The sequence below is a fragment of the Perca fluviatilis genome, chromosome 6, assembly GCF_010015445.1.
Source record: "Perca fluviatilis chromosome 6, GENO_Pfluv_1.0, whole genome shotgun sequence".
NCBI lineage: Eukaryota > Metazoa > Chordata > Actinopteri > Perciformes > Percidae > Perca > Perca fluviatilis.
This window is the reverse complement of record NC_053117.1, coordinates 19206747-19227457: the sequence shown is the minus strand read 5'-3', so window position 1 is coordinate 19227457 and position 20711 is coordinate 19206747. Positions and strand designations below refer to the sequence as shown.

At 39.8% G+C, this 20711-nt stretch overlaps 1 protein-coding gene across 1 annotated transcript; it reads right to left on the bottom strand.

Moving 5' to 3' along the window:
• Positions 1-532: 532 nt before the first annotated feature.
• limk2 (LIM domain kinase 2) lies at positions 533-19679 on the bottom strand. Its single transcript, XM_039802722.1, has 16 exons — positions 19359-19679; positions 18975-19071; positions 11925-12060; positions 8982-9091; positions 8265-8450; positions 7908-8013; positions 6729-6943; positions 6427-6613; positions 6233-6319; positions 5795-5926; positions 5212-5268; positions 4948-5013; positions 4336-4510; positions 4171-4226; positions 3628-3785; positions 533-1877 (listed from the first exon to the last, which is right to left on the bottom strand). The coding sequence occupies exons 1-16, from the start codon at positions 19372-19374 to the stop codon at positions 1664-1666; spliced, it is 1998 nt and encodes a 665-aa protein (XP_039658656.1). The 5' UTR covers positions 19375-19679; the 3' UTR covers positions 533-1663.
• Between the last annotated feature and the right edge of the window lie 1032 nt (positions 19680-20711).

Here is a 20711-nt window from a genome sequence, read left to right as displayed (position 1 = left end):
AGTGAGACACCTTTGATTTCTTAATGATTTTGAATTGGATATGGGACATAAACTCTGAAGCCAAAGAACTAATTTGACAATATTCACCGTTATTTGATGATCCACAATCATTTTTAAGGCTGCAAGTAATCATGATTAAAATAAACAATTTAATATGTTGTCATTAAGCCCATTTATGACTTACTGTATGAAATGTGAAAAAAGGGAAATGCACACATTACCAAAGTGAAGTATTAAATCTGCCTTGGTCTGATTGTATTTAAAAATGTACAGTATGTTATGGAACAGCCAAAAGCTATGAAAATGCTATAATCAATACATTTTCTAAATTTATTTTCCTAGAAGAAAATTTAGCTTTTGTCAAAATTTGAAGTCATTTGACTTATTTAGCAAGTAAATCCCTGACAAATTATTAATTATATTAAATATGATAACTTCAGTTCATCAAATTATTTAACTTTGATCCTGAATTGTAGCAGAAGAGCTGCAACACTTTTACTGACATGCAAAATTGAAGAGTGACAATAAAAAGGCAACTTTAAGAAGGTTTATTTATTAAACACTACAGTGATATAAATACTAGTGGTTACAACTGGTCATCAGTACCTTGCATGATGATAGAAAAAAGGCAAAAACGTCTATCGTTGATGAAATGTCTAAAAATCCACAAATCTAGAATTCCCATTAGAAAATGACATCCAATTAGAGGCATATGTACATACATTGCTTAAGAAAAAAAATCCAGATCTTCTGTACAAAGCAATGTTTTATTGGCAACTGTTGCATGATTATGTCTGAGAATTACTAATAACAGCCCTACTTTACACAAGAGCCCTGCCCTGTTTTTTTTTGAATAAAATAGGCATTAGGTGTTTGATAGAAACTTTGAACAAAATGTCAGTGTGGCAACAATCTAAATAGTGTTCATTCATCATTCTAAGAAATTAATTAATCGTTAGACTACAAAGTACAGAACCATACAATGTAACCATCTCGTCAAAAACTAGATTAGTGGTGCTTAGAAGAAAAACTTCACACTCCTTTGCCTACTTGTGCCATTTGGGGTCAGTGTGTGTGTGTGCGTTTTGCTTCCACTGCTGCTAAAAAGTTTTTTTTCCAAGCCCTGCCCTGTTTACCTGGACCTGTCAATCAGCCACACTCAGACTGTGGAGCATCTTTGTTTTCTTTGCTGCTGCAGTGAAGTGAAGCGAGTCCTCCGGGGGTTTAGATTTGATCTGTGCATACCACACATAGCAAACAACAACTTCAAAGAATGAAAAACAAAAATGCTGTCCCATCTTACTCATTGAGGTCTTCCACCTTATTAAGAGGTTCATCTTTTGTTGGGGGAGAGGACCAAAGAAAGCTGCATATTGTCTATATACACAGTAAACATTAGTACAACCCTGCGTGTGCTGAGTGGGGGCTTAGTAGGGTAAAAAATGTTTTTGTATCTAACATTTGTCTTTTTGAAATGTGTCTTTCCACCCACATTGCAGTTCACTGGCACTCTCAGAGTAAAGGTCCCACACAGGGAGATTGGTCCAGCTACCTCAGGATATCCAGTTTTAATATGGCTCGGGTTTAACGCAATTTCCCTCTTTTTCTCATCCCCAGTATTACTGCAGCAGTTCAGAGGGGTCAAAGAAAAGAGGCACAGGACCTAGGTGCCACTGTCTGTCATGCTGGAAGAGTCTGGAGACGCTGCTGTTGGGGTTGATGACTGATCCGTGCTCTGGGATGGGGAGCCGCCTTTAGGCCAGTGGAGTCGACTCACTCTCTGATGCAGTTCATCCAGTTCGGCTGGCAGGGGGATCCCCAGCTCCTGGTTGAGGGACAGAGCCTTAAACCAGTCCTCCAGCTCCTGGAAAGGTGGGCTGAGGGAGGAGGAGGGAGGGCACAAGGAGAGGGGTTTAAGGTTAAAACTAGACTGACAAGGTTGAGAGAAAACATGAGGAAGCAATCTGGCAGCAGAGGCGTGCCCCTGCAGGCAGGTTGAGATGGCATCTGTTTTTGGAAGTTGTTTTTCTCCCCCACTGCTTCTACAGACTCATGAGATCAAATAACTGGCTGCTGGATATTATCTCATCCAGGTGAAGGCAGACACCAGGGGCGTTTCTAGGATTTGAGGACATTGGGGTTTTAGCCTGAACCTTATTGAATAGAGTTGGAAAAACAGTTATTAAAATGTATTTATGTTGCCAGTGGTAGTGCAATTTTGAGGTACTTGAGTATTTCCATATTATTCTACTTTATACTTCCACTCCACTACATCTCAGAGAGAAATATTGTAAAGCCTACTTTATTTAAATATAATTTTTACTCCACTACATTTATTTTACAGCTTTAGTTACTTTGCAGATTTGGATTATTAATACAAAATATTATCAACCTATTTATTTTACATTGAAGTATTGTTACTTTTACTTAAGTAAAAGATCCAAGTAAGTCTTCCTTTTTTGGGGCTTTTCCCTTTATTATAGTGACAGTGGACAGGCGTGAAAGGGGGAGAGAGATGGGGGATCAAAGGGCAGCAGGTCGGATTCAAACCCGCGCCGCTGCAGGACATGAGGCGAATGCTCTTACTCCTAATTTCCACTGGTTGCGGAACGGCTCCGCTGCGGAACGGCTCCGTGCTCCGCCGTCCGTCAATACGCACCAGGTCCGGATTTGTTGCAGAACGGCTGCGGCCATGACTGACAGCTGAAGTCACGTAGAATAGAACCACAAAACCAACAACAGTTTGTTTCAATCCACAGGAGTAGAGGGGAAACTACTCTGTGCTGTGTTTTCAAGGTGTGGTGCAGGATGGAACTGAAACCTATCGACTCCGCCGCCGTTCCGGAGCAGTTCTGGAACCGGTGGAAATTGCCAGTTACTGGGTGAGCTAGAGGCCACCCCCACCCTTTGTATGTTAACATTAGTTTATTGGATGATAGTACCTCTCCATCATCTGATGTCTGTCTGTCTCCTGTGACTTTAACAGTGTTTTTATAAAACTACCGTTTTTACCGAAAGTAAAATAAACGATTTGTTCATTGCTTCTGTTCGTTTTTGAAGCCACACCGTAATTTTATGCAACATGAGGTTTATAAAATAAAATACGACACCTGCATTAATGATGAAGAGATATGCACTTCATACTTGTATACTCATATGTCTTCACACCAGTCATTTTGACAGGCTGTTATGTTACAGAGACCAGCGCACATTCACACACACACACGACATTTTTTGTCGAGCTTCACAGTCTTAATGGTGGTCTCTTTCTGTCTCTCACACTCACACCAAATGTGTGCGTGCCAAGTAGCGTAAAGTAGATTCACAGCTTGAATGACACACAGAGGACCCAAAACACTTTTTTGAGATCCAGGCCTATTCATAAAACATTCTGGGCTGTAGTCACGGATGCCCAGACATAACACCTGGCGCACACATTTGGCCATTTGAGTGAGTGATGAATACTATTTTTCCCAATTAAATAATTCCTGATTTTCACTGCACAGCTGTTGCATATCTCTTGATTTTGCCTTGTTCAGGTTATTTAGAAACAGGGCTCTTCTACTGCTTTTTTCATTATAAATAAAGTGTAAGCCATTAGCCATTACAATAACAGCAGGTGCTCACCGGTTGTCTGGTGTGACGTCACAGCAGGCCACAGCCAATGGAAAGAAAGCTGGTGGACAGTCCTCAGGGAGGAACTTCTCCACAAACTTGCCAACATTCAGGCCAAAGTCCAAAGTCCTGGGGAGGCACTCAGGGTCTGCACTGACTTTTCCAATGATCTGGATCATAAGACAGAGGAGGTGGTAAGCGTCAATCCGTTAATAAGTAGTCACACACTTTAGAAATATCACGGTTAATAAATTAAGCACAACCCCTAACATGTTTCAGCCCACAACGTTCTAGAATTCCTAAAGAATACAATTGCATTTTAGATCTGTAGAGACTTGAATGTGGTTTGGCAAGCCAATATTTTGACAAGGTTGTGTTGTCATGAACTGATAATACAGATGTGAGGAGAAGCCTCTTTGAAAACTATAAGTGGTGTTTTCCTGGAAGCTCCCACATCCAGGATTTAAGAATTGCCTGCCATAAGGCATTGCAATCATAAACTATGCTACCAGAAAATCAAAGCAGATAATCTGGGTACATTCAGCATGCTCTTACCTCACAGAGTACAATTCCAAAGGAGAAAATGTCCACCTTCTCATCATAGCGTTTACCTGAAATAACATCAAGTAAAAAGGTTAAAGTAATTGTACTCATTGACCCACAAAATTAATTATCATCTGTAAATCAAGTTGGTACTTCATTTATTTGTCAGCAGCTCACCATTTAGCATCTCTGGAGCCATCCAGTATGGGTTTCCCACAACAGTGTAGCGCTTCTTTCGGTCAATGCGTCTGAACACTCTTTTCTTAGTTGTTGGTTTATCAGATGGAGGCTTCACTTTGTCCTCGACTATTAGTCGGGACAGTCCAAAGTCAGCCACGACCACAGTGTTGTCCTGTTGAAGGATGACACTCAATGGTTCACTTTGAACTTGGTGTAAAGTAAAGAGCCACATTACTTTAAAAAACTTATATGTTTCAGGTATAACTCCGCAGAAGTGGATCTGAGAACCAAATGTAAACCGAAAGGATTTTTTGTTTGTGGAAGAAATTCTCTCTAATATCAAGGAATCAAACATAGTAAATGCTCTTGGAGGCTCCAGTAGAATCTGCTAAAAATAATGCAATACTGTCTTGAGTTCACATTAAACTTTTTTAAAAAGTTTTACAACTATTAAAACACAACAAATCACAGGGCTGGGAACTACTTTTACTCACAAATGAATGCACGCCAACTTTTACTCAGTTCATGAAATGTGCAAATCGTTCCCACCCATTTTTGTTGTTCAGAGTTTATGATGCGTAACAGCTGGTAAGATGCCATGTAACCTACCAGTTTAACCAGGCAGTTGTGAGAATTGAGGTCTCTGTGGATGATGCTCATTGAGTGAAGGTAGGCCTGAAACAAAAGGAGGAAAGAAGGGTAAAATTCACGTGTGCTAGAAAATTCACTTTTATATAGTAAACTTTGTCAGCACTATCCACACATCTTAATCCTCCCCCTGTGCCATAGAGCACATTTACTTACATTTGGGCAGCTGAAAATAGCAGCCAAAGATTTCCCTAATAGTAATATCTTTGCAAGAGGCCAACTCACCATGCCAGAAGCGATGCTCTTTGCATAGCTCACCCTTTGCTCCCATGGAAACTGATCCTGTTAGTCCCGAGTAAAGACAAAAAAGACAAGAGCGAGAAATGAATAGAAGCTTCCTCAGAGGCCATAATGCATAACAGAGTAATACATACAAAATTATTTTTCACCGAGGTAGAGATAGGAAAACAGTGTTTAACATGAGCAGTAAACAACATTAACCCTAAAAACTGGCCCTCCCCCACATACGACAAAAAACAAACAAAAAAACTCTCCCTCTCCTCATTGGGCCGTGCACTAAACTTCTCAAAAACAGTCAGCTGTGGGAGGAGGGGAGCAAAGCTCTTCAAAGTTCACCTGGGAACACTTTCCACTAATTTTCTCATTCCATGTCTTGGCCAGTTGACATGCCAGCCAGCCCACTAAAGAGCCGAGAGCTAACTGTCAATGCAGAGTTTACTCCAGGGCAGCCCCCTCCAACACGACTCGGAGCTGCACACAGCTCTTTTTGTGGCCACTGAAGGCTGTTATGTGCTCCACTGGGAAGGACGAGAGGAAGAGGTTAAGTGAATTAACCAGTTTTACTCACCGTGTCTCTGATAAAATCCTTCAGCGTGCCTCCCTCGATATACTCCGTTATCAGATTTAGCCTCTTGTCCTTGTATAGCACACCAATGAACTTTAAAACGTGGGGATGTTCGAGGCATCGCATTACTTTGACCTGAAGATTAGGCAGAAACAGAGATAGAGTTAAAAAGAAGTCTACCAATACAATTGCAAGCTGATAATCTCTTATCGGTTCCCAAAAATGTAATCCAAGAAAAAAAAAAAACATTAAATACAATACATTTTTTTTCCTTTCACAAGACAGGGGCAAACCCCTTAAACTAACAAGGTATAAAGAGGTCATTCTGGTAATGTGTGTGGCGTGATTTCAGTTGTGAGTATAATAAACACAGCGCCATGCAGACCAAGAAGACTGTTTTGTCTGTGAGGAAGCGCAGGCCTCCTGCTGCAGATCACCAACCTCCTTTAGGAAAGTCTTCTGGGTCTCTTCATCACAACGGATCAGCTCCTTCATCACCATCACCTCTCCTGTGGCTTTATGAGTCACCTGACAAAAGCAACATTTGTATTACTTGAATCCGAGGAGCCAAATAAAAGTCCTTAATGGTAGAAGTTAAATACAGGCTGGAGAACTGATGCAAGTTGGAGGCTGACCTTGATAGCCTGTCCGAAGAAGCCTTTTCCTAAGATCTCTCCGTGTATGAGGTCACATGGCCGGAAGATACGATGAGAGCAGCTATTGGAGGATCTCAAGGATTCAGAGCGGCCGATGTGTTGTGAAATAAAAGGCATCTCTTTAGGGGAATTTGGCCCGGGTGACTTACATATGCTGTTACTGCGCCTGGAATAGAGAGAATATGGTTGATTAAAAATGTTAAACAAAATATGTACTCAAATCTCGTTCATCACAGACCCACAATGTGTAAGATGTGTGATTTTTGGCTGCTATAATATACCTCAAAGACCTCCTTTTTAGTGTGCTGTCATCAACATCATCGGTTCTCTCCAGGACCGCGTCAGAAGGTGAGGACAGACGCATGCGGGAGGTGGCTGGGACTCCCAGCCGGGTTCGTGGTGATCCCAGCCTGAGCCGGTCTAAACGCTGCCTGATTGGGTCGTACTCTATCAGCAGCTGCAGCGTTTGACTGGTGCGGTGAACGAGATCATCCACCTAAACAAACAAACAAACAAACAAATGAGAGTTAGGTTTGAAGGAGTTTTAAATGATTAGTTCCTGGGAAGATATTACACTCTTCGCAAGATTTCCACAATTTCTCGCTATGTGAAAAAAACTCTATTTTAACTGTGAATGTCTAATCATACCAATAATGTTTATTCTAATTTACTTACGTTTTTTTTTCATATTCGTTAGTTTATGATATAGTAGAATCATAAATTCTTTTAAAAGTCATCTTTGAGGTGGAAAAACCTTACTTCTGATTTGCTGGAAATAATGATTTCAGTTAGAGAAAACTGCTGTCTATCAAAAAAAAACTAATATAGAGAGGTATTTCTGTTATTTAGCCTACTCTCGTTGATATAAATGGGGTGGACAAAATTTTAGAAAAACCTGTTAGTATAAGGCACTTTTAATATAATTTAAGAGAATCCTCCAAAATGATCACACAATTAAATCAACACATCTCAAAAACAATTTCAACAAAAACTGATTATAACCTTCATGAAGGTAGAATGTATTGCAGGGCTGTTGTATAAAGTCACATTAGTTTTAGCTAGGTGTACCTAATGAACTGGTTACGGATTGTATTTCTACTGCAAAAGCAAAGAGCAGAATACTTCGTTGTAGTAGATTAGATTAAATCACAGGACTTGTCTTTGAATCAGATTAACAGTCAAAACTGATTAAAAAAGCATAACATCAGTGCAGCAAATGCAACCTTTAAGGTTGGGATACTAGGTGCAGTCATTTCACATAGTGTCCTCTCCCAGCTGAAGAATGTATAAATGATGGAGGAATTTGAGGAATGACAAAAATTACATTTGCATGCGTTGTATGTATAACAAAGAACATAGCTTTGTAAATTGCACTCAAGTAATGGACGTGCCCTTAGTATCAATCCCGTATCCCATATCGCTCCATGAGTATCCGAGATGTGTGAGGGGAATAAACCCACCTCCTCCTGCATCAATGTCCCGACAGGAAGGCCATTAATCTCCAGGATCCTGTCCCCAACATGGATGGCATTTCGGACCTCTGGACTAATAAGCATCCCCCTGACTCTGAAACAACACAGTACCAACACCTACATGTCAGTATTAGCACTATAGAGGGAATGTAGCGATTTAAAGAGAACTGGGTCACACTAGTTACATCATGTTTAACTATCAATCAATACCCTTTCTTGCAGTGACACACTTACACACAGTGCCCTGCTATTTAGCAAACCTGCAATCTGTTTTACATTACTCATGCTGCCGCAGCAGAACAGCAAGATAGATATGGTAGTGAGCCTCCATCAGGTCCCACTTACTCTTTAACTTGAACACTTGCTGAGCCGTTGACGTCCCTCAACACTGTGACGGAAAAGCCCCTCTTGCCGTTGGCTGCAGAAGGCATCGAGATGAGAGTCACTGTGTGGGGTAGGGAGTCTAGGACCGAGTCGTGGGAGCGCTTTTCCAACATGGGTGTAAGAACAACCTGTTTGTAGCACTTTCCACTGCACACAAACAGAGAAGGGGGTGAATCACTACATGTGTGGACATGTGCTTTTTGTTAAGTTACTTTTCAGTGACGTAAAACTGAAGCGGTCATGGAATAATAACCAACTAATAACTAACACTGGCTGAACATTAACTTAGGAACCCTGTTTTTCTTCAAAGTCCAGCTTTGAAAAAAAAAAAAAAAAAGAAACTCACATGTTAACTGAAAAGAAATACACATTTAGAATAAGATTAAGAACAGTGAAGATGTCACAATGCATTACAATTAAATGTCATCCATGCCTCCATATAACAATATGGTTCCTGTAACAAGCACAAACAAGAACTCCACTAAAAAGGATGTTCACATTCAGTAACACTACTTACAACCTGTACTTCCACACGATATAATTAGCATACATATTGAGACTGGTGTTTAAAGGATGTTAACCCACATCAAAAACTGCCAACTGCATCTGTTCCCAACTCCTTTCAAAGCTAAGTCTATACTGCAAAAAGCTTTCAGAAGGATTGTGCAGGTGTCTTACCAGTAGAGTTTGGACCGTTCGACTAAGGCGTAGGTATCCCTGTCCTCGAGCACCACCTTGCAGCTCAGACACACAAAGCACTCTGGGTGATACTTGTGTTCTCCGGCCACCTGGAAACACAAACAAAATGGGCTGATCTTCAAAACGTCTTGAGACTTGGAGCAGCAAAAAGTAATTTGCTGATGGAGAGGCTGCGGTCCTGTTCTGCTGCGCTTTGCTCGTCAGAAATGAGGGTGTCGTGCTGCGTGTTGCTTTCTGCCCTCCTCCCGCTGTGAGCAATGACCCAGTCGTAACACCTGTTTCACTCTCACGCTGTCTGGAATCTGCTATGATGTCACCTAACTCTACAGGTCTGAGCCACTCGTCTCTGACGTTCTGGCTTTCAACTACCTGAAACCAGCTCACAATCATGTGCTTACTCTCATTAAAATCGCCCGATTTCCCTTTCTGAATGTAACGTGACATGTTTTACATCTCTTTCTCTCATGCAAGATGAGGTAATGTGTCTGCCCTTCAGCAACCAGGTACTCTAATTATGCACATACCTCAGCACAGAAAATGTTGATTTCAGGTTAAATTATGAGATCTAAATGTTAAGCCTAAATTTTAAATGTGACCAAAACTGGTTAAAAAGCATAATTACAGGAAGATTTTCTTCAATAGAGATTGCAATAGCATTACGTTAGGAATTATTATAAAACACAGGATGTGTCCCAATTCCATATGACATTAATAGTATACAGTATTTTCTTTATGATATACAGTATCTGCAGTTAGTACACAAGACAGTAACACACTTAACCATTTCATCCTAACAGGAAATTATAGAATATGTCCACCGTTGTTAATCAAACGGTCTTTATAATTATAATAATTCCTGTTTCAAAACCATTTACAATTTGTTTTAATCTTTTCCAGCTGTGAGCAACTCCTCTATTTCCCATATATAATGTCCATCAACAGCACAAACAAATCAAGGGTTGTTGGTGTGAAAACACAAATACTAAAAACCTGCTTAATATTAGAATGTAGCATGGATGTGGGACACACCTAAAGAATCACCATTTAGTTGTATGCAATTTAAAAACATTGAAAGTTGAAACCAATATTTTTTCTCTGAGTCAGTGCATGGAAAGGAGTCACCGCTGCTGCTACAGAGATTAGAGTGATGTCAGCCAAATCATTGTGACATCTCAGGAGTCTGTCTGTAATTCCCACACCACAACCAACCACAGTCCCAACCTGCCTCGGGCTTCAACAGCAAGACACAGCCATACAAATTTAGCAAAACGAAATCAAAGTGAAGAACAATTAAGAAGGTCTCATTTGGGAGATAAGAAACTGGGACGGCAAAAGCAGAGAAACGACATTAAATGCTCAACAAAAAGAGTGCCTTAAAATACAACAACCATCTTCAATCAATCAGTAAACTAACATAATTATAAAACCAGTACAAAAACAATAGTGTTCTGGACTTGAATGCCTAACAAGCAGCAGCAGCTCTGCATGACCCTCCTCTGCTGATGGCCCACACTGAATCTCTTTCTGGCTGAGAGGCTGCAGTGCCAAATCAGCTCTGCCAAAAACACTTGGCTTCGCTGGCTGATGAAGCAGGATGCCAATACTAAATAGAAGAGTCCATTGTGCGTGTTGCTTGGTGGCAAAAAGAAAAACTTCAGACTGGCTCCATGTTCGACAAGTGGCCGTGGTTGTGACCAGCAAGAGCTGCTGCCACCTGAATTTCATGTTTCAACTTGTAAATGCTAAATCCAAGGTGACTGGCGTTTGGATTAAATACAACATACGCCAGTTTCCCTGGTTCCAGATTTGACTTTTACTGTTTTTTCTTGGTTACTTTAAATCTACCTTGACTTAGTGCATACCTGATATGGTTTCAAGGTGGACTGGCCTCTACATATGAATGAATCCCATTTTCTTATTTCCAGTTTCATTAGAAACTTCAGAAATCTATTGCTCATCAAATAAAACTTTTACAAAAATTTGTAAAGGGAAGACTGTGTTGTTTCTTCTATTAAAAGTAGCAGAGTCTTGCTTTAACAACAGATACTTTCTCTATGACAACACATCAGTACAGACAATGATGTGGGTAATATCTACAGAGCCGCCTCACCACAGAGGACTGAGCATGATGGGCTCCAAAACCACCTCATGTTGGAGCATCTTCCCACTCGATCCGCTGTGTACTTGGGGAAGTGAACTGTGGAGAACTTCTGTACGGAGAAGGAAGAGTGTGGTCTAGAGCCCAATCTGCTATGTTCAGCAGCTGCCGCCAATGTAAAGTATCACTCATCTGTAAATGTAATAACTGCCACAACCCTTTCAATGCATGTTAGTTTTAATCTGAAGCAGTGGGGAGAAAACTTCAACACAGAGAGCACTGACATGCTCCGTTGGCATAAATAGGAGGAAACTGTTGGCAATTGTTGTCACACGATCATGGCAAGGCAGACTTTGAAAGCCTGGCACATGTAGCAACAGACTAATAGTTTTGACCCAGGGTTGGGCTTTATTATACTGAAGCCTCACCCAATCATAAACCAACAAAGGCTTACAGCCTGGACGGTTGTAATGCTTATTATACACCAGAAGAAAAAAAAAAAAACGTAAACAGAAAGAAATCGCAGACAACTGTGGTTATTTTTTAAGTCTTCAACAAAATGACCCCTTAGGGTGTCAGAGCAAGTTAACATTAAAAGAGTACTCCAGCAATTTAGCATAGCACTTCTATAAAGTTGGGAGACTTGCGAGAGACGATTGGTCATCATCTAAGATAGTCGAAGACATCGAAGTTATCCTGATTTTAAGTTCCTTGTACAATTTCAAATACCCTGGTTTCCTACACTTCCCTTCCTATGCTTCATAGGGCCTCGCTGCCTGATAAATGCCCACGTCTTTTATACGCCACACCCTCAGCAGACTTACCATGGCAGGTCCAGTCATGAGCAGAGAGCAGCCATGACAGAGCTCTCCAAACTTCTCCCAGTAGTGTATGCGACAGTACAGCTTGCCTTCCTTCTCATAGTACCAGTTAGTCAAGTGGTCACAGCACACGGAACACCTGAGGGAGCAAAAACAGTCTTGGTCACGTTTGCACAAAACAAAGATGAACAGAGAAAAATTAAGAGATGGGGTCTTTCAGCGGGGGACTTTTCCAACTGGAAAGCAATCACCTTCAAGGTGGATATGACCGAGACTCAAAAGCCTGGCATATTATTTCAAAGACCGGTTCATAATTTCAAAAAGGTATGTGGTTGATCTGAAAGATCCTTATGGAGCACCAATTCCACAGCCCTCACATGATAGTACTTTGTTGTCTACACTCTGTCTCGTACAAGTTAACTTGATCAACTTGCATGTAAAACAAGACAGTAGCGCTGCAACAAAATAATTGTCATTATTAATTCATCTGTAGCTTGTTTTGTCTACAATGAAATAAATCACAGAAAAGCAGAAAATCGTCACATTTAAGAAGCTGTAACCAAGGAATGTGTAGCGTTGTATTTGACTTAAATAATACATTCACAATCCAAATAAACATCAATTATTTGTTTTTAATCAATTTACTGATTGTCAGAAAATGAAGTGATTGGTATGAATAATATTTCAGCACTATAAGAAAGAATTAGGTAAGAGCTGAGAGCCACACAAACAGAGACAGAAAAAGCGGGGGGAAAAAAGGGACTTAGGAAGTTTGTAAGAGTTAAACATTTGAACCATCACCCCAACTATGTAACCTATCTGTACATCTTTTCAAAACCCATTCCTTACATTACATACAGTACAAGTGAATGATGTGAAATAGTAAAAGACAGCTTGTGTAGAAATCATAAATCACACACTTTCATCTCCGAGGTTGGACAAGAGAGGAACAATAGCTGGGGGCATGTTCCCGACGGTGACAATGTTCTTTTCTCAGAGTTTAACAAGGTGAAGGGCACAGTAAATACCTCATACTCAGATGTGCTGGGTCTTGCATGTATGAGGTTATTTGTGCAGTGGTATAGTGTAAGAAAAACAGAAAGCACAAATAGTTTTTTGGATTTTGGACCCTTTGGATTAGCCTCTGCATACTACCAATAAGGCTGCCAAACACTTTCCACCAATTTCCAGCATCTTGATAGGATCCAGTCATTTGAGAGAAAAGCTGCAATAACACTTTGACACCAACCTATTGCCTGTTAAAACAATCTCTATAGGGACAAAGTCCTCAGATCATCTGGTTGTTTATAGAGCAGTTTTTGCTTACTTCACAAACTTCTCATTGTGAATTTTCTTATCTAGGTCAATGTAAATAATAAAAAAACATTCTGTTAACCTTGTGCTCAAAGTGCAAAACACACACACACACACACATATATACACACACACACACACACACACATATATACACACACATATATACATATATATACACATACATACAATATATATACACACACACACACAATATATATATATATTTTTGGTGTGTGTGTGTGTGTGTGTGTATGTATATATATATATATATATATATATATATATATATATATATATATATATATATATATATATATATATATATATATATAAATATATACGTGATGTATATTAATCTGTCTCCCCATATTTTCAGTCACTATCTACTGTCAACTGTCTAAGGTGCAAGGCTACAAAATGAACTGTTCAAAAAAGGTAAATATTAAGACTTTTTCATACTTAATTCCATTTTATTGCATAATAAATCTGATTGTTCCAAGCTGTCACCCGAGAAGATACTTGGCGGACAATTTGGGCTGCGACTTTGGGACAAAATGTTCCTCAAGAGTGAGGAATGCTAAAGTTGCCCGCAGACTGGATAGCACCTGAAAGCTATGAACAAGCTGCACTGGTTATGTAAAATGGTGGCAGCAGGTTGACAGAATACAATCAAGGATTAACTTCTCTGTCAGAGATTAAGTTACTGTTGCTGCATTCAGACTTTGCGAATGCTCGGACTGTTTCTCAACCTTCTTGGTTCCTATGTAATTTGATCAAAGATGCTGAAAGAGACTTCAGATTTCGGTGATGAAGTGCAGATGAATGAATCACAATAAATGATGTGTGTCACTTCTGTCTGGACATTGTTTCGCAATTGAATGGGAAAACTGTACACAGGACTAATGTCACCTGAACTCCAAATTAAAAAACAAAAGTAGCATAGTAGGCGTGATTCAAAACACAGGTTGCTTTCAGGAATGACTACAAAAATAAACTTTCAACTGACAATAACGACTTCCTGATTAACAACTATTTCTAATTCCTGGCTATGGTTTAACCCAACGAGACTGTGAGAGTTCTGCTGATGCTTTCGCCTTTCTGGAAACTGCTCTCTGAATGCTTACATGCTTATGTCTATGATAATATTAAGATTATCACATGTAGGCCTAGGTTTTATGCCATTTAAAGTATGCAAGATTAAATTAAATGTCAGAAATATTACTTTTGACTGGGAATGTTGTTTTTAATGCATTTTAAATGGTGCATTGCTGGCAGCAGCTCTCAGCTGAGCCTCATGCATCACGTTGCTCTTTTGCACTGCAGGTATAGTTGATCCAGGCTTATTGACTTTGGCAAAGATTCCAGATATTTCAAAGTTTTCTGGCATTAGTTAAGAAGGAACTGTCTTGTAGAGGGAAGACCACATGTCTGTCTATTGTGGAAAAACAAGCGGGGGAGTGGGGAGCACAAGTTGTCTTTTTACATCATGTGGCATCCATGTTAATGCCCTTATATAAGATAATGATAATGTGTGGAAACAAACATGAACCCAACAAATACTAAGAATGAACACAAGGGCGGTGTAATAATGACTCCAGCCTGATTCATCACACTCTGACATGATAAGGGGAAGCAGAGGTGAAAGTTTGCTGAGGTAAGATAGATTGCATGTGTAATGGTAGCTGTGCTGCTGTGGCCACAGCTGCTCTAACGGACACTCATCTGATTTGTGTGTGTCTGTGTTTGAACGATGTCAAACAGTCTAGGTGCAGAATTGCACAAAATTCTACGTTCTGTTTATGAAACTATTTAAATAAGACCATTGTGATTAAATAATTTGCAAAATTCTACAAAACAGTACAGCCTAACCAATAATCGGTTTTGGATATTTCATATGTGTCAGCTGAAAAGTAACAACAAAGTGCAGTACTAAACTTCAAAGATATATCAGCCTATCAAGGTATATCGAGTTGTCCTTTAACCACAAGGTTGCCGGTTCAATTCCCAGCTCTGTCCACATGTTGTACTGTCCTTGAGCAAGACACTAAACCCCAAGTTGCTCCCGATGGTAGGCTGGCACCTTGCATGACAGCTCCGCCACCATCGGTGTATGAATGTGTATGAATGTGTGTGAATGAGAGAATGAGTTTTTAAAGCGCTTTGTCCGTTAAGGTAGAAAAGCGCTGTATAAATGCTGACCATACTTTAACTCTAAAATATAGCCATCGGTATGTGCCCCAAAAATCCAGTATTGGTCAAGCTACAGCATACACAACAGGATTAGTAGCAGTATGCCTGGTGATACCAAGGCACTCATTTGGTCTTATCAGATAAAAGATACGCACACAAAAGAAGAGAAAGACTTGTGAAAAGTGCGGTATTCAAACTGGTGACATTCCATATCTGCCCAGGTGTGGCAGGAAAAACAAAAACCTCCAGCTTGTTCGCCCTACTCTGAACAAAAAGCATTCCTAGACAAAATCAGCTGATAACCTATAATTATTGCCCATTATGTCCCTATAATATAACAAGCTGAAGTGGTTTAAGGGTGCTTATAAAAACACCTGACTTCCCTTTACACAGACCGGTGGTGAACGGAGGGGCGTCCACACTCAGGTGGTTCTTCAATGAACAATGCAATGGTCCTGTCTGCACAAACACTACAAAGTAAACATTACTCATTTCCTTAAGTCCACATTCCGGCTGGAGTGTATTCCTTTGTTGGAGTATGAAGTGGAAATAGTAGTTGTGGCCTTGATGACCTAAAGAGGGAGTGTTTCACTTCTAATGGGACCTTATTATTGGGTGTGTGACTGTTGTCCTCAAGCAACCTCTTTCCAAGGAGTGAAAAGTGACAATTGTTTCTCCAATTATATCACAAGTACAGGGAGTTATTAATGTTATTAGGCTCAGGTTGCACGTCTTAATACACGGCTTTGTTGAATACTTGATTCTGATCGGTCAATTACAGCATTCTACGGTCGGTTATTACTCAATAGCAAACCACTACTGTGCATAACAGACCGTTGCAATGACTTTATTTTTTTCCTTTGACTATCAGAAAAGCTGCAGAATTTTCTGTTAATAAACATAATGATTAATCAACTTGCCCCTTCTGTACTGCATACAATTTGAGGAAACATGAGTTTTGGTGGCACCAAAACTTGAAGGAAGCAATAAAAGAAAAAGGTTAAGTTTCTCAAAATGTAATTGTGGATTCTATATATATGCATGTTCACACACAAATTTGTTTGTTATGTGTATTTGAAATTTCATATTTTACTGCAGAAAAATGAAATGAGGATAGGACTAAATATGACCCAATCTTGTATTAAAAGTATTAAATACAATACTCTTTTTGTGGCCAAGTATGATGATAATATTTGCAGCTCTATACACTTCCAGTGAAGCACAAGATTGGAATGAAATGCCAACTTTCTCTGGGAAAAACATGGATTCTGCAGTCAGTGTCTGAGACAGCAGACTCACATCTCTGAATCGCTGTCTAGGAATGCAGAGTACAGCAAAGTGGAGTGTGCCGTTACCTATAGGCCTCAATAACACTGCCAGGTTTACTGGAACAAGAGTGTCGTCAGCTAGCTTGTAAGAATGTTAGACAAGGTGGAGGTACATGGAGGGAAGAGTGGCAGAGAGGGTGGACAATAGACCACAGGAATACCACAGGGAGTATCACATTAACAAAAGACATTTTACTTTATTTTGCTGTACAATTTTTTAACGAGTTCAAATATTAAAGTCTTTAAGCATAATTGTGAGCTGTGATTAGTGTGTCTGAATACTACAGGGCAGAGATATTGCAACAATTTTGAGCTAGGTATGCGCCGATTTGACTTCTCAGTCCCAATACGGATACCTGGGCTTCGGGTATTGGCTGATACCGAGTACCAATTTGGTACCAGTTTTCTTTTTTTCTTTTTTTTAAATTAGTCTGTATGCCTCACTGTGTGGAAGTGACTTTCATTCTTTTATGTGTAAGGCAACATCGGGCTTGACTAAACATCCCTTTCCTAACTTTGTGAAACAAAAATGTAAGGAATAAATACATAGAAAATAATTTCATTGTTTATTTTTTAAATAATAAATCGTACCAGCAACTTTGTAGAAAATCTTCAAAATTAACATAAATTACAATTCAAGTGTAAACCTTTTAAATGCAGCAAAACATTCATCAAAACTTAAACAGGAATTAAAATTCCAGGATAAAACATCCGACTGCATAAAATCAAATCAAAACGTAAACATTTAATCATAATTAAGCCAAACTAGCTCCCTCAGCTACGCGTCTACCAGCACACTGCTGACGCATGACGTACTGTAGTATGCGCATGTGTAATCTGCCGTAAACATAGAATTGCATAGATCGGCCCCATTGTCACAGATACCTGATCCAGGTATTTGAGTCAGTATCGGCCCAATATTAGTTTTAATTATCGGATAAATGCATCCCTATTCTGAACCCACACCTCAGAGGGACAAAGTATTGACTGTCAATACTGCGGTTTGTCTTTCCACACACGCACAATATTAAATATCTGCAAGTTTTTTTTAAGTTTGTATACAAATGAGGGAGTATAAAAGTACAAAAGGGAAGGAGAGGATGCTCAATAACACAGCTGTGTCAGGAACTTTGCCTCGGAGATGTGAAATCCCAGGTTATGTAAGGACTATGTGCTACTGGATACTGGCTCAACACGTCAAGAGAACCATTTCAGTTTTCTTCAAGTTTCTGCCAGAAACAGACAACACAGTCAGCATTAAATGTATTCTAATCTTGATGCTTTTTGGTCATGCCAGCAGTCTTCCACAGCCAGACTCCAGTCATAAAAACCAAAGGATTTTTGGATATACTCTACAGTATGTGGCTTGTGCTGTGCTCCAATAAGCTACATTCACAGATTTAGGCAACGACTTATTTATCATCTGTTTTATAATGTTAGTATCAAATTAGGCATGGTGACTATTCAACTCTTTTCATTAAAAAAAGCTCTGCGATCCTGCAGTCAATTCAAATCTCGCATGACAGCTTTGGCAAGCTACTGTTTAATCAACAACTGTCATCAGTTTAAAAAAAATAAAATCTGAGCCATCTTATCTCACATGAGAACAAGTGAATGTTACTTTTAACCAAACCCCTATAAGTGATATATCATGTTGGCATGTACAGTATGTTGGCGTCCAGCCACAGGTTCACTGCCGCACAGGAGGTATCGCACTATGGGGCAGTGACCTGTGAAAGCCAGAGAGCTCCAGTGTGGCAATCATTAAGCCTCAGAGCAGGAGCAGAGAGTCTGGGCAAAGTCCTCCAGGATAGTAGGACCTTTTTACTGACCAATCTGTATTCAAGAACCTGAACCGTCCCCATGCAGAGGTTTGTCAGCTGTGACAGTACCAGGAATGAACATCCTACATGGTGCATTTTGTGCATAGAGGCACAAAAACAATGGTGAATTGTTAAAAAAAAAAACGATCTAGGAGGCCCATGTTGAGGCTACAAGACAGAAGCTTCTGGGATTACCCACAAGGCCATTTGTAAGTACACCCAAACAGAGAAAGCAGTCAGCATGTTCACCAACAGAAAAAAATAAAACAATTGTGATCCCATGTCAATGAAACTCTTATATGAAAACAAAGAATTCACTTATCAGACTATTACTAACCAAACTGAGCTTATTACAGAACACGGAGTACTTGCAGGCGTGTTTGAAATAAACTTACTGAAAGCAGGCGTTGTGCCAGGTGTCCTGGAGGACTTTCATGTGAAACGAGTCTTGAATTTCTCCTCCACATCCCGCACAGTAACAATGATCTGTACCTGTTAAAAAAAAAAAAAATTACGACAAGGTATTAACTTAAAACCCCAGTAGCATTGTATGCTTACAATTCTGGGTCAATAGTTAAAACTGCCCGACTATCTTTGGGAAAGTGAGTAAACAGGTATGTTCGACTGAACACTGAAATTGCACAAAGATAAGCTTTAAACTTGCAACATTGTAGCCTATTCAACTCACCGTGTAAAACGATAAGACTACAACATTTTTCCTAAACGGAAACAATGTAACCTCTCCTCGGTATAAAGTTACAACCTGAGATATTCCTCACCTTCTGTTTCCTCCATCTACTTTCTGAGTGTCGTCGATTTTCAAATCGTTTCACAAACGCTTCATACTGGAGCAGAAGAGCTGCGATGCGCCGCTTCCAAGTTTCATTCCTCCCCGTCGTTCACCCAGAACGGACAGAACTCCCAACTCTGAATTCCTCAGGAAAAAAAAGCACAAATCCCTTTAATTCTTCACAGAAAGTAGTAAAAAAAAAAAAGTGACCACACTCCCGGACTGGGCTGCTTTCTTGCCGCTGGCAGGATAACTGACGTAATGCAGTCTTCAAATTCCTGTACGGAGGGCGGAAGGGCTCAACTTCAGCACCTGGAAGCAGGAGAGAACTGAGGATTGGCCCCAAATAGGAAAGAAACAACAGTGGCGCCATCTACTGCCAACATGACCGCACTGCACGCTTTCTGTCCCAGACTACATTCATTTTCCGTAACATACAGAGGAACTCACATTCAACTTGAATGTGAGATCCTCTGTATGTTATTGACTATATAGTGATATGTAACTTTTTAATGTTTCTGAAGCATTTTTCATACAATGGTCTTAAATGACATATAACAGCAAACGAGACTAACAGTGGAAAGAACGCTATTTTTATATAGTATTTAAGGCCTTTAATTTATACTGTTTATTGATCCCCAGTTGGGAAATTAAATCATTAAGAATGATTTGCGACAGATTAGGACTACACTCCGAACCTGCACTTTTTACACTTTTTTTGAGATGCCCTGTTTTTTTTTTACAGTTAATCTAACTGAGTTTTAGGTCTTTCTATGAGATCTGTGTAAACTGTTTTTTTTTTTTTTAAAAAGGGTGTGAAAAATGTGTGAAAACAATGGAAAAAGTGTTAACACATTTGCAAGAGAACACTCTGCTAAGGCGGTGATAAAAAGCAAGTTGATCCTGCTTTCATTAAGCGTGTCTTAACATGACCGACATGTGTAGCCAATTATTTTCGGTTACAGGCAGTTTTTGAGATCTCTGTCATGTGTGGAAACCTAAGAAAATATTAAAAACATTGTTGTTTGTTCAACCTCCAGTAGGCCTATCTCAAAAGCCAAAGTACTTTTGGGGTCTTCCTTAGCATAAATCTGCACTTCGAAACTGTTTTTTCTTTTTTTGTCTTATCTTAGATTGATTTTCGCTTTAGGGACCCCTGGGGGCCTGGGTCCCCTGTGCAGTTGGTCGTTTTGACCACTTTGTAATTCAGGTTTGACGTTTGCACATTCCGGGTGTAGGCCTACTGTACAAGTCTTATCCGAAAACCATTGTACACAGAGTCTATATGTACCGTAGACTGATACGGAAGAGGATTGGGGCCACGTGTGAAAAATGTATTTGA

Bases quoted from the DNA above. Each gene is read 5' to 3' on its own strand.
- limk2 (XM_039802722.1), bottom strand. The intron at 6,320-6,426 runs GTCAGCCTCCAA...TGCTTTTGTCAG, and splicing joins TCTTCGGACAGGCTATCAAG to GTGACTCATAAAGCCACAGG. The intron at 5,927-6,232 runs GTTGGTGATCTG...CCTAATCTTCAG, and splicing joins AGAAGACTTTCCTAAAGGAG to GTCAAAGTAATGCGATGCCT.